The sequence below is a fragment of the Seriola dumerili genome, unplaced genomic scaffold, assembly GCF_002260705.1.
Source record: "Seriola dumerili isolate Sdu_G_001 unplaced genomic scaffold, Sdu_1.0 BDQW01000111.1, whole genome shotgun sequence".
In the NCBI taxonomy this organism is placed as follows: domain Eukaryota; kingdom Metazoa; phylum Chordata; class Actinopteri; order Carangiformes; family Carangidae; genus Seriola; species Seriola dumerili.
Genome location: NW_019174366.1, coordinates 1,961,090 through 1,975,498, shown reverse-complemented (window position 1 = coordinate 1,975,498; position 14,409 = coordinate 1,961,090). Strand labels below are relative to the sequence as shown.

The 14,409-nt window shown below is 40.5% G+C and overlaps 1 protein-coding gene across 3 annotated transcripts in view; it reads right to left on the bottom strand.

Annotated features, from left to right (window-relative positions):
- The window catches only part of eml3 (echinoderm microtubule associated protein like 3), a 64,148-nt gene extending 50,839 nt beyond the window's left edge, over positions 1-13,309 (bottom strand). For all 3 annotated transcript variants that reach the window (XM_022747804.1, XM_022747805.1, XM_022747806.1), the window contains exon 1: positions 13,209-13,309. In XM_022747804.1, the coding sequence (XP_022603525.1) occupies positions 13,209-13,233 (25 nt within the window). In that variant the 5' untranslated portion in view covers positions 13,234-13,309. The remainder of the gene's footprint in view (positions 1-13,208) is intronic.
- Between the last annotated feature and the right edge of the window lie 1,100 nt (positions 13,310-14,409).

The following is a 14,409-nucleotide window of genomic DNA, read 5'->3' as shown; positions in this document are numbered from 1 at the left end:
TCATTGTCCACCCTGACCCCCCCCCCCTCACTGATCAGTAATTGATGATAAACAATTAAAACAGCACAGTGGTCCCTCTGTGAGGCTGTTGAGGAGACGTGGATGAAAAAGGCTGAGAAAAGCAGAAACACATGGTGGGAGCTCGTTCCTGCTGTGGGCCTCCTGCCTCCCTCTTCATCAGTCTGAGCATCAAAGACCTTCAGAACCTCATTAACAAATCAAGATGTTTTACTCTGAAACCCACATGAAGCCCAACAGTCAGACAGTAATGGATGATCTGCTGACAGTAAAGATTCAATGGTCACATGTCCTTCCTTCAGGAACCATGTTCTCTCTTTGCATTTGGCTCATGTGCAGTTGGAGCCATTGAGAATTTAAACTGGCGTTGGGGAGTTGCGTACATGATGACGTACATGATTACGTCGTTTTTAATACGTGACCAATGAAATGCATGGTGATTCGCTGAAATTCATGTCAGGAATGTGAAATCCATTATGGGAAATGTATTTCATTTGTTTTTTCAGCACAAAAAAGTTTTTAACGTCGCGGTTTGGACAATGGCTGACGACCTGAGCGAGGGGAGTGACACTGAAGCAGCTGGATGAAACTAACAAAGACAATGACTTTGAAGATTCAGACACTGACTTCCAGCTAGTCAAGGCTTAGAGTGAGAGGAGGAGGAGGAGGAGGAGGATCGGTGAGTCAGTATCATCACTAACCACGTTACCAAGAGGTAAAGATTCACCTGTTGCAACCGTCATGCCTCTGAAGCAGATGGAGACACGAAATAGAAACCATTTGTCAAACTTAACGGTTAGAATCAGTGGGTCTGTTTGATTTCCTGAACCACTGACACTGAAGGGATCCAAACCAGGAGGAGCTTATGGTAATTTGGTAACACACGCTATTTCATGACACCACCCAACGCCATCTTTTATCATTGTTTTGATTAAGAGGAACCTAGAGGCAGAAGTTACTGACTGTGTGTTTCACTAAAATAAAAATAAAATTAATAAGTAACTTCTCAGTGAGAACCACACAAATTTAACAAGTTTATTTCCAGTGTGTTTGATATCTGTATGAATGTTGATGGTTTCAAATGAGCCTCATCAGCTGTGTAGAAGCAGGTTTAACTTTTGAATAAGGGGCTAGATTCAAGAACTGAGTGAAAATAGTGAAAATATATCAAGCCTCAAATTCAACACCCTGGTTCTTGCCAATAATGCACTACATTTTAATATTATTGTCAATTAAGTGTAATAAATGAGTAACAAATAAATAAATAGCTGCTATTTGTAGTCAGACTATCAGATAATGGGCCCTGCACACAGACATGTGAAAGCCTCCCCCAACCTGACCCCCCCCCCCCCCCCCCCCAATACAGAGGCAAGGCACCAAGAGGGAAAGAGAAACACAACCACAGACATTAGTGGTCATTTTGTTTATATAACGAAAATCACTGTTCCTTTCATTTTCAATTTTAAATATCACTGCCATTTGTTACAAATCAACCTCCCTGAGAGGAGTCAGTCAGGTCAGAATAACTTTCTATATAAAACTTAGATAAGAGACCTGAGAGCGGAGCGGGCTCGGTGTCAGCATCTCGTCTTGCTGGATGTGAAAAGTTGTAAATATGTTGCAGGTCAGTGGCAGAGAAACTGGTATCTGTGATGTCATTTCCACTTGTATGATGCTGGTTCAAAAATGGCTTAAGAAACATTTTCTCGTAGAAAAATCAGACTCGGTCAGACTCTGTCGTAGAAAAATCAGGGTGTGACATCACACTGTCTACATCTGGCCAGCTCTCCACAGGAAGGTAGACCAGAAACAGGAAGTCGGAGTGTTCCTCCTGTTTATTGCTGAATTTGCCCACAGGGAAAAAGCCTATTAACCATCCCCACACAGCCTGGGTCTGTCTGCAGCTCCTGCTCTCACATATATATAAATTCCTCACTTACAATAAAAGTGGACCTTCAAGAAAACTAGTGGGGTTCAAAGCCCTGTGATATTTTAGTCAACACACAGCACGCGCTCTGAACTACAGAATCTATCTTGGGAAAAGAGTCCATGTTGTATTTATGGTGAGGCCGAGCAGCAGTTTGGTGGCACCACACCCACTGCTGCTGTAAAAGAGCTTCTTCACAAGATCTGTTTTTGGCAGAGGGACCCTGTGCTTGGCCTGAGCTGCCTTTATACATGGACTGGATGAATGCAGTGTTTTATTGTCTGGTTTTACTAGAGGTGGAGGTGGTAATGTGAAGGGCCAACACTCCAGTGTCCAAATTAAAATGGTTGTGTAAGTGTTACCATCCATGCTGATCTCTTCAGTCTATGTTGTTTGTGTTAAAGTGCATGTTAGGACAGTCACAGTGAGACACAGATAATATATAGGTCATTATAAATATAACTCAGACTGGGCGTGCTATTCTTCTTTCAGACTGACTTTCACACTATGTGGTCATGGGTTGCAATAAGTCTGTAATAGTCTATTAACACCTTAGCTTACTCAACTACATTGCTATATCACTGCAGCTGATTTTAAAGCTCCATATTTGTACTCTTCTCCTGTGTTTTATTTGAAGTGTTGATCCATAAGAAGATATATTTGTGGTTTTAGGAACCAAAAACCATCTCAGTGTAGTTTTACATCTCCTCTCTCAAGCTTCTCTCTGAAGCTCTAGTAACAACAGGTCGGTGAGACAATCAGGAGAGAGGAGGCTCTGAGCCTAGAAACCAAATCCTGCAAGGTTGGATGGTGGGTCCAGGTGGGCAGGGTATGGGCGTGGCTGAAAGCAATGACTGCTTTGTTGTGACTTTTTCTGTTGTGACAGAATTATTTGTTCGTATGTGGTTTTAAGGCTCAGTTTCTGAATACAGGCTGTGTGCATTTCTCTGTGGACTGAGCGCTTTGATACTTATACTGTATTAATATAGAACATAGACCTGATCTATAATCAAACAACACTTGGACATCTACCTTTAGACTATATGGACCTTTAAAGTGGCAAAAGACAACGTTTCAACTCTCCCCCCTTGTGATTCAAAGTGGTATTAATGCTGTCGCAAAGACTGGGACAAATATGACAGAATATAACAAGTTTCACCACTGATTTTTAGAAAGGCCAATGCTCAAATACGTTTTGTTTGTTTAGATCATCAAATGGACAATTAATCATAGATGTTGGTTTCTGGCTGCCAATGAAAGCATTAGAAGTGTGGCTACCGCTATCAGCCGGGCTGCTGTCCAAAGCAAGAAACAGCCATAAGATATAAGATAATTTGACCTAGAAACCCTGATCTCAGTGCTGTGACAGACGCAGAGTTAAACACCCACCCACCAACTGAACCTCGGTTTGGAGCTCTCTCCATGGTCAGACTGGACATCAGGACTAGCAGGACAAATCCTGGTGGGCCATTGCGTCGGTGGGGCCAGTGGGCCGTAGAAAAACCCATCGTTTTACTGGCCCTCGCAGTCTGTCTACAGGCCCTCTCTCTGGTCATAGCAGGAGTGACCAGGAGTGAATTTCTGTCCCAGTCCAACCATGGCTGTCCAAGCCTGTCCAAGGTTCACTCTTGCTTTACCTCAGATTCTATCGCTCTCCATGTTAACCTACTTTGATTCCTCCAACAATGGGGCTCTTTTTCTCTTGCCTTGTAAAGTTTCCACAGTTACTCTGGTTGTTCCACCGTCTGCCATTTCCACTACCTGGGCAAAACTACTGATAGATACCGAAGCACTATCCTCTTTCCATTTTGGTTGCACAGTGACCTTTGTGCTTCCTTTGTGCTGTAGATTAAGCCTTCATTTTTCTGTGAAACTGTGTGAAGGCGTGGCTGATAGTGTCTTATTTGAGGCTTATGGTGTCATTATTCTCTAGCTATTACATTGTGAAATCAACATTTACTTCAAAATTCAGTCAAAAGAAAAAACATGTCTATTGCCACTTTAAATCAAATTTGATGAGACCAGTAGAAACTGTCATCAGACCTATAAAACACTAAACCACCATTTAAACCAGGTGACCTACTGGCCTGAAATTACTCAAGGTAAACCAAAACAGCAGGAAGTGATTTATGAAGGGAAAAGGCCAGAGTCAATCCCAGCTGACATTGGGCGAGGCTGGTGTACAACCTGGACAGGTCTCCGGTCTATCCCAGGGCTGACATGTAGAGACAAACAACCATTCACACCTACGGACAATTTAAAGTCACCAATTAACCTGTATGTCTTTGGATTGTGGGAGGAAGCCGGAGCCCCCGGAGAACACAAAAACACACAGAAAGGGCCCAGCCAGCCGGCAGGTTCGAACCCAGAGCATTTTTGCTGTGAGGTAACAGTGCTAACCACTGGACCACCTTGCCATACTTCAGGGCAACTCTTGATATTCCAATTCCATCTCCAGGACACCCACAAGTTTGCAATGTTCACAGTAAAGCCACTGGTTCACCGAGTTCATTGCAACGAGCTCTGACTACAGGCCAGTGTTTATATTATTTATGACCATAAATCATAGTTAAACTTGAACATAACCATGTCAACCAAAGGAAACAGCTGGACTCTTACACCATACCAAAGCAAAGCTGAAACAGTCAGTCGACAGCTCTGGATCACAGTGACTGGATCGTTGACAGCAGATCCAGGGTCAGTTTTCTATAATTATCATTATCAGTTACTGAATGATGGATAATCAGACTAGTTCTGAATCAGCTCTACACTGTTTCACTATTATGAAAAAAAAAAACTTTTAACATTTTTTGTGGTAAGTCCTAAATTAGTGTACAAATATGGTAGAAATAAAGTATTGAATGGACAGATATCACCACTATGAGGCCATCAATCAATCAATCAATCAATCAATGACAGACTGTTAACATATTTTCATTAGAGGATAATAGTACAGTATATTTATAATTTGTGACACAAGCACCTATTAACAGACACCATAGCAGTTCCTATTACAAAACAGTGGAGCATCTACACACACACACACACTTCTGCACGCATGACTGCTTTCCCACTCTCGTCTGAGCATCTGGTTTTCTTGTTTTAATTTTTCAGTAACAAGCCAGTACTGTGGTTGACTCATGGCTGTTTGGCAGCAGCTCAGGGAAAGCGGGAATTTAATCCAAGTTCTATTTCACAGGAACTGCAATAGGTATTAAGGTTAATATTTAAATTTCATTAGATCATAGAGCTACTGTGTTCACATGGTATTTCACAATTGCATAATTGCACATTATGTCACACCTTTTGGCCTGTGAGTGATCTTTCTGTGTGCGAGTTTCCACTGAAGGCGTGCAGCATCTGACATTCCTGCCCGAAAAGTGCCAGCATGCAGAAGAACTGACAGGAAATGATGCATGCATATCAAACACAGCAGACAAGAGACTCTTATTTCATCTTCCTCAAACACTTAATGTTTATTGTTAAAGACTGTTAGATTGGGAGAGACTGGATTACCAACCGGAGTCCAGGACCCTGAGGGGAAGTGATCCAGGTTCACTGTGCATTCAGTTTCGCCAATTAGTTTGTGGTTACAGCCACAAACTAACAGCCACATATTTTAGCATCTTTAAAAGTGTGTTTGTTAACACTGTATGCACCCAAGACCAAGCAACGCCTGCATTAGTACCTAATCTACAGGCCTCTTCTTACAGAGGTGCCCTGAGCTGAAGTATGACTTCAAGCTTCAACATTTTTCTTCCAAATGATTTAAATGAACTAAAATTCTAAATTTGTTTAAAAAGGTGCTATATGCAACTTTTAGCTATTTCTACATTATCTAGCAGCTAGTCCAGAAGAAATGAGAGTTCAACATCAAACATCATTCCTCTGCTCACCAACAGCTGTCTCCAGAGGTGTAGAGAACAGCCATTGTTAGCTCTTGTTTTGCTTCTATTTCTATCAGTTTTCTTCTGCTGAAGTTAGCATGCTAACCAGCTAGCTTCAGCCCGTCCCTTGACTTTGATTCTGATTCTTCTCAATGCTTCTTTCAATACCAATTTTATCAAATCCATTTTAACAAAAACAAAATTACAACATATTACAGTACAAATGTTAGTTTTATTGTGTTTGTGTTTGTGTAAATAAACTGCCAATCACCAGCATTATTGGATCTTGGGCCAAGCATGCTGCATGCTGATTGGCTCACTGATGCTGATGAGATTTACTCATTTACTCCTCAGGTATAGGAATTTGGTATCAAATGACAAGTCATTGATCCTCTATAGTGTAAAAACCAATTCAGTCGGTCCATAAAAATACTGAAGTTCGAAACCCAGACTGAATACTACTTTGTGATACTGAGTCACAGTAGCATCCAGTCTGCCCTCAGGTCACTACGAGAGGATGAAGACATAGCACTAACCAACGTATCCTAACCTCGTCTTATAAACACCAACAATGGCTGAAGCTCTTGGCAAGCGAGCAACATTCAGGGCAGAGAAAACTTGCATATAGCACCTTTAATGTAATCAAAAGCAACATTAGTTCTATGTCTAATGCCGATTGTCATATCGTTTTATTATTTTATAAATGGTGCATAAGTATCAGTAGGGTCTCAGAGGTCATTTTTGCCCCCTAACGGGTTAATCCAGCCCCGACAGCAATAAACTCAACCAGTTTAGTCAACATATTTTACGGGGGCTCAAACACCACAGATAATCCTGTCACAAATTATTAATTTATCGTCCAGGTTATGAAGGAAAATGAATCAGATCAATTCAAGAAAAAACATATTTAGTTGGTGAATCATAAGTGACTGTGGGGCCTCGGAGAGTTTGATGGTATTCATAAGAAAAACCACAAGCATCCAATGATCTGAAAGAATTTGGTGGAATACAAATCCTCTATTTGATTTTCAGGTTTGTGAAAGGCTCGGGGTCATTCCAGGTCTTGTGGGAGGTTGGCTGGCTGACAGCTGCACAGCCACGCTCTCTTGGACTGATGCAAGTCTTTTGTTGAGTCTCGTTTCACATCTACACGGTCTTACTTGTCAAACTGGTTGATGTACGAGTTTACAAAAACTTCCCTTTTGATCCAGCTTGAGTGCAGCCAGGAGTGGAAGCAGCACATATAATTAGCCTGGCACGAGTTCCCATTTCACTTTTTTATTTACAGTTGGTAATCTGGGTTACTGCCTCCACTCCACGTGTTTTATAAAATTATCAAAGTACCAAAATAACAGATAATTTCTATATTTGTTTGTAATGTGTGTTTAAATATCAGTGTCAGCCTACAGCAAACGTATCTGACAATTACACGCTGCGTACTCTGTGTTCACCCACTCATTCTCTGAAGCTCTCACCCTAGGGTGCTGCATAATGACCTCAACCACCTACAGATGCCGTTTCTCCCAAAGCAAACCGCTCACAGCTCTTAGCGCTCCTCTTTGATTTTGATGCCTCGCCACCGCTCGACATCCTGTACGCCCCTGCACCAGAGTCTGAGGTCCCATGTGAGAAGTGAAACGAGAGAGAGCAGCATCATCTCTGAGAAACACTTTCTCTTCCTCTGCTGCATGACAGTGACTGCTCCGTGAGAAGGAGCAGTTAACATTTAATATCAAATGAGGACGGTGGATGAAAAGACTCCAGTGTAATGCGAGAACCTGGCCCACAGCTAAGCTCAGCTCTACATCAACCTGGTTCCAGCTGTTGCAGAAAAGCTGTTAAACCCACTGTACAAGACAAGGTCAGCGGCAAACAGCAGACACACACAGGTCCAGAGCTGCCCTTTCACACAACCGGAGATTGTCTGCGTGAGATGCCTTCTCACCCACTGGAAATACTAAATTAGTTTAGGCGAGGGGTGACGCCAGAAACATCATCAACACGCTCCCACTGACTCCCTGTGAATCCTGCGGACAATGATCTATTCACATGTCTGACATTAAACAGACTTTATACCAGGGAGCTGGCAGAGTAAAGTCCCTTTAATGTCCGCAACTGATTCAGACATTTGCAATCTCACAAACAGCTGTTCAGATAAATATCTGGAAAGATTCAGGGGGGCAGTACATGTGTGACACTAAAATTTTTAGGGCACGAAGGCCATTGAATGATTTGATGCCTACAAATAAATAACTCAACTTTCAGATAAGAAAAAAAAAAAGAAAATAACAACAACGACATGAAAATAATAAATTATTCACTTAAAAAAGACATGCCTTAAGATGCAGTCCATTAATCATGTACAGTATCAATTTACCAGAAACTATGAATATGTAAATATATTTAATTTCAGTTAGTTAGCAGTACAACCAGTCCAAGCTGTGGGGACTGCTGCAGTGACGCTTTTAAAGCAACATCGACATTTTGACAGTAGCATGTGCACAAAGGCCGTTAGGGGAGACCACCAAAAAGAGAGGGAATATTGGATTTACATTTGTGGGAAAAAAACACCAACAACAGAGGCTGCTGCGCACACAGTGTGCTAAAACACATGCACAAGTGCACGAGTGCATGCACTCACACAAACCTCCATATAGTCACTGTGCAAGCAGTAGTTTAACCATTGGTTCTCGTGATGTCTCTATTCAGTAATATTGAGCACTAGTTTACCCAGGATCCATTGCTGTGTGTCTGAATCTGAGAGTATCTCTGTCTCTGCTGAAACAACCTGAATTTTTGTTTTTCCAGTCCCTCTCTCGTAAGTTGCATTATTTATTTCTGTCTTTCAGAAGTTTGGCTCTCAAGTTATAGAAGTTGGAGCTTCCAATCAAAATCAGATAAAATCAGGCAGAGGGTGACAGGGGTCTCAACGATGAAGTTCGGCCCCGGGGCCTCTAAAGATCATAATCCGGCCCTGCTGAACCGCGACTGGTCCTTTTAAGTAACAGACTTTGATTTCCGTGGTATGTAAACCCTGAAGAGTCGACTCTCATTTCTAGCCAAAAGCATTTTTTGGCTGCAGTAAACAACTTTCTAACCAACAGCAGCCAAGTATCTTAATTTAGATTCTTCAGCAGACAGAGATTTAAAATCAGCCCGTCTGTTGTGCCTGTTAAATGCACAATTGCCTCAGAGGATAAAAGAGTCTAAAAATAACTATCAAAAAGCCAGGGGAGAAGGGGACGGTCGTATCTGGCTCGAGCAGACGTAAACATTATGCAAGACCATACTTGCTTTGCATACAGATAACAACACAGTGAGCCAGTCCTGACTGCTTATGGAACATACAGTAAATCTCTGCAGCTCCACGAGGTTTACAGTTACTGATTTAATAACCAGAGCTCATTTATCTTTGGGGACTGAGCTGCACAATGAGTATTTTTTGTTCCCTCAGATTTATGTCTAGTGGCAGTGGAGAGGTATTTCTAATTCTTTGACAGTTTTATTCCAAGTTCTCAAATATTGAATGTAAATGCTGCACAAGAATTTGACTAAATAAAACTCCAAAATAAGTAGAACACTCTAAAATTGAAATCTTATATTTCAATAAGGAACCATCTGGAGAAAACAAAACTGCAAATCTGACCACAGGTTTGAGCTGGAGCTTTTACTGCCTGAGAGTTTTTAATAGTGAATATTCAGCCCTGAGAGACGGGCTGACAGAAAGTGACTGTAGAAAAACAGCATCTCAGGCTCCTCAGAAAAGAAGCAGTATTACAACATTCTGGGAAAAACACTGAAATAGCTGCCATCTGCTGATGCAACTTCCTGCTGATCTCTGCACAAGCTGCACTGTGTCCCAAATCCACACTGTGCTAATTTTACACAGTAACCAGAAAACATTAAAGGATAAGTCCAGTTACAGATACAAGCAAAATTACACATATCGATATTATTTACAGGCAAGAGATGAACAAACTGAACACAGGTCATGTTGTTAGAGGTTGTTGTGCAAAGAATGCTGGAATAAATACTGAATTAATAATAAGTTATTTACAGAGGTAACGCTGTATATGATGTACAGTAAGTTGATTTCCTGTTGCAGTGTTATTTTAGACAATTGATGGACACTGTTGTCCCACAATGCAATGCACAAAGGAAATAAAGAAGCTCCTCACAGCTGCAAAACATTCTGACAAATTGCAGATGGTGGTGAATGAAGAAAAGTCACAGTGGAAGATGCGGCATAACTGACATTTAGTACACATGGTGTACTGCATAATTTCATGCAATATGATATTTACATTTACTCATCTGTCAGACACATTTATCAAAGAGACTTACAGTGAGGGACATCAGTAAACCTTTAGTGCAGTAGGAGACCTCGGTGTAAGTACTAAGTGCTACACTTATTGAATAAGTGAAGGAGATCAGGTAGAGAAGTGCAGGTAAAGTTCATAGTACAAGCTAGTTAGACATGTTAGGGTTTTAGGAGATGAGGTGCAGTCTTCAACAGATTCTTGAAGATAGAGAGAGACACCCCTGCTCTGCCTGTGAGCTCCATTTCTGGTTTGCACTGCACAACAAGTGTCCATCAACGTCACATTTTTTAAAGCAATAGATTTCCTTCTGCTGGCATCTTAAAAAAACGCGTCATGTTTTCAGATGATGTGGGTGTGAATGCACTACTCTCGTGTCATGTACAGTATAAATATTAGCATGAAGCTGGGACACAGCTTCAGTGTCTGGTATCTATGGTTCTTTTCTGGGAAAAATCTCTCTGGTTCACAGGAAGTGATGCGTTTGAGTTTCCTGTTTGTTTGCAATAATTACAGGGAACCAGGCTGTTAAACAAAGGAGTTGTGTATTTGTGTATGCTTGTAAGTATATGAAGGAAAGAGTGTTAGTTCACTATTATCATATATAGACTTTTGGGCAAACATATTGAGATGTAGGATGATGTTCTGTTATTGTTCACCATAATTCTGCTGTCGTCCAGATCACTGATTCAAACTGTAGTTTTAAAAAGGTTTATTAGTTTATATTTATAAATGGAACACAGTCTACTAGAATACACAACAATTTAACTATTTTATATATAATTTGCCATACATTTACCACATTGTGATATTTCATATATTGCTATTGAAATAACATTCTCATTAGTATTATCATATTGATTTTAGCCACATCACCCAGAACCTAACTGCTTCACTTACAAAGCATGTCCTTGCCTCGAGATATGTGCAACTGCCTGACCTGCATTTTGTACAAAGACTCACAACTAAACTGTGCATCATATTTTGGCCGATATGGGTGGAGATATTGGTGTTTGTGTATCACGTACCATCATGATATGATCATGATATGGTGCAAGACAGTCATTTGACAGCGAGACTCACGCAGGAGCAGTGCAACAAGGCTGCAGTTTAACAGATAAGACATTTTCACAGTAATTAAATCACCTTCATTATGAAGCATTAGGAGAGGATGATTACTATTAAAGACATAGACCTTCACTTAGACAAGCAGCAGCCTCTACACTGTGTTCTCCACCGAGCCACAGCAACCTCTGCCCACAGATGCTGGCAAGTGTCCCCATGTGATATTTACTGTTCCCCAGTGCCTCGCCGCCCCACCATTTTACAAGACAAGTAAACACAACATCAGCACATAAGGAGGGACAGCGGGTCCTACAGATGTGCAACAAAAGCAGCATTGTGCAACAGTGTAATAACTGCTGTTAGACAGTCAGCATTGTGGGGGCAGAGCAGGTGGAGCTCTGTAGGAAGTCAGTTTGAAAACTCAGTTTTCTGTTAAATATAAGAGTCAACTGCCTGTCTATTAAAAGATAAAATTACAACATATATAAGAAGTCTTTTATTCCCTATGTTATACAGGCACTGAACACAACATGACTGCACCAGGGAACACTTGTTACTTGTTATTTCATAAGATTTGCTCTCTGGTATTTATTTAACCTATCTGCTGCTACCTGCTCATTTGCATGATTGTATGTTGTACCTTTTGATTTTTTTGTTTTTTTTAAAGTTTAGATTAGATTAGAGTTCATTTAGATTAGATTAGTAACCAGAGCTGTACTAATTTCTATGCAACTGTATCTATTGTTAATTGTTTTGTTTGACTATTTGTCTTCTTGTTGTTGTTTCTCTTTAGTCTGTACCTGCTAATGGTAGGATATTATCAATTGTGTTATCTGTGTTTCATTGTTTTTGCTATTGACTGTTTTAATTACATTATACATGTAAAAGCTCAAGTAGGGACAGGAGTGGAGAAGTAGCAACAGCTATAAACTCTATGCAACACATCAGTTTCAAGCCCTGTTTTGAGACTACTGTATGTTAAATTGCATTGTCCCTATCAAATAAATAAATAAACTTAAAAAATGGTGTTATTGTCATGTGGATTGTATGTATTTTTATTGTAGGAGGTGGTGGACAATAATGTCAATCAATCAATCAATCAAAATATTATTTTATATTGTGTTTTTGAACTTGACAGAATTTAACTTAATCTTTTGAGAGCTCTGCTGGTTGTCTCCTCAAAACATAAAGGCATGGTGCATCTGGTAGCAATTCAAAACTCCATTAACAAACATGTTCATTTTAACAAAAGCGAACGTGACAAATGAAGAGACACTCCCGCCACAGTCCTGCCCGCTCGTGCCAACATAAAGACAGCTGTTTGAATACAAAGCTAAACCACAGCGTGCTAACAGTAACTAGTTAGCAGCAGAGTTTTTACCCACAGCAGCTGTTTACCAACACTTTCAGGATATGCAACAAGTTCTACACCTACACACTTTACACAAGAGCCGCTGTCAGTTTGCAACACAGCTTGCAACGAGCCCTCCATCACTGTTTGAACAATAAGACTTTTACAGGGCGTTGCCAGACTGTACATGTGAATAAACCGTAACACAAACTGATCAAGAGTCATTCTTTAATTCGGAGTAGACCACCACAGTAACACTGTCAACATCTCGGAGGAGCCCGCCTGTTATCCCCACAGTCCTCCTCCGCCTCCTCCAGAATACACCACGGAATGCGGCAGCAAACATCGCGGAACAATTGGAACAACTTTATTTAATAAATTAAAAGCTGCTTCATGGCTTTATTACAGATGCTACAGACGAACGAGCAGGAACTTATCACATTTTTGTAAAACGATGTGTGTGGTGTTGTCTCACGCACTGACACGTTTGCCGAACAGCAGTTGGACAATTACTGACAATTATTGAACGTAGTTTGGCAAAGTTTTCCCTGCACATCCGAACAGTCAACAAGTTTCCATCATGCTCAGAAAGAAAAATCACAAAGACGTACGCAAAAGGCGTTTTCTGTCTCTTTACTCACCCAGGCTGTTTGTAGAAGAATTCATAATCCGCAGTTTAAGTTGTGTGAAGTTAGTCTAGATGTGAAGTCTGAGTTGAGGTGTGTTTTCCATGCTGAGAGGAGTGTCACAAGTCACACACTGGGAACTCCAACTGTCAAACTGCCAGTTTTAACGACATAAATACCGGAAACGTGGACAGATTTCCTGTAAATAAAGTGCTGTTGTTTATTAAACAATGAAAAACATTAAAAACACATTCCTCAATCACGTGCAAACCAAAATACAAAGTGGAATTAATATAATTACGAGAATAAAGTTTGATAATATAACGGAATAAAAAAACAAACACGCTAGTTGAGTGTCGTCCGGAAGTCAGATACCTCATTGTGCCTAGCTTGATACTATTCGCGGGAAAACACCATGCAGAGATATATTATGAACGTCAGGAGTCTGTGAGCTCTCTCCGACAGATACTGTGTCCGCTCACTGTAACTCAGTATCTACATGTAGTGAACCAGAGGAAAGTTTCTCTGCAACGTTTTCAGGCTCCATCCCAGCGGCTGTCACATTCACACCATGAGTGAGTTTGTTCAGAAGGCCTCTGTCACCATCACGCGGCAGGGTCGTGTACTGCACGCGCTCAGATGAAATGTTGGGTCTTTCTCAGTAATAATAATAATAATAATAATAATATTATTATTAGTAGTAGTAGTAGTAGTAGTATTGTTGTTGTTGTTGTTGTTGTTATTATTATTATTATTATAACATATACATACATGCATACATAACATGGAGATGCTTTTTGCTGGTTGCTCTCTTCTTAAGGACTTTAGCATTTCAGGTAGAACACAGGTGGTAACCTTCCTTTTCTTGGTGAACTGCTCACCCATTCTTTGTCCCACTGTTCACATCTCTGTGATTCTCCATCCATCCATCTTCATGTTTCTTCATCTCATTTTTTACAACCATTTATTTATCAGTTACAAACATTTATAAAAGGAGTCTTATTGTAAAGTGTAAAACACATCACCATTTATTAACGAGTTACTATTATTTATAACTGGTAAAAGGGAGTCTTACCAGGCACTTGACTGTTGGTATCATTATAAAGCCTCCAAACAGTATTACACAATTTAGGACAAAACCAGCGTTTTGAAAAGAGAAAGGTATAAAGAAAATCTGAAAAAGGTATAAAACTGTTTAGTAGTCTTACTGAATTAC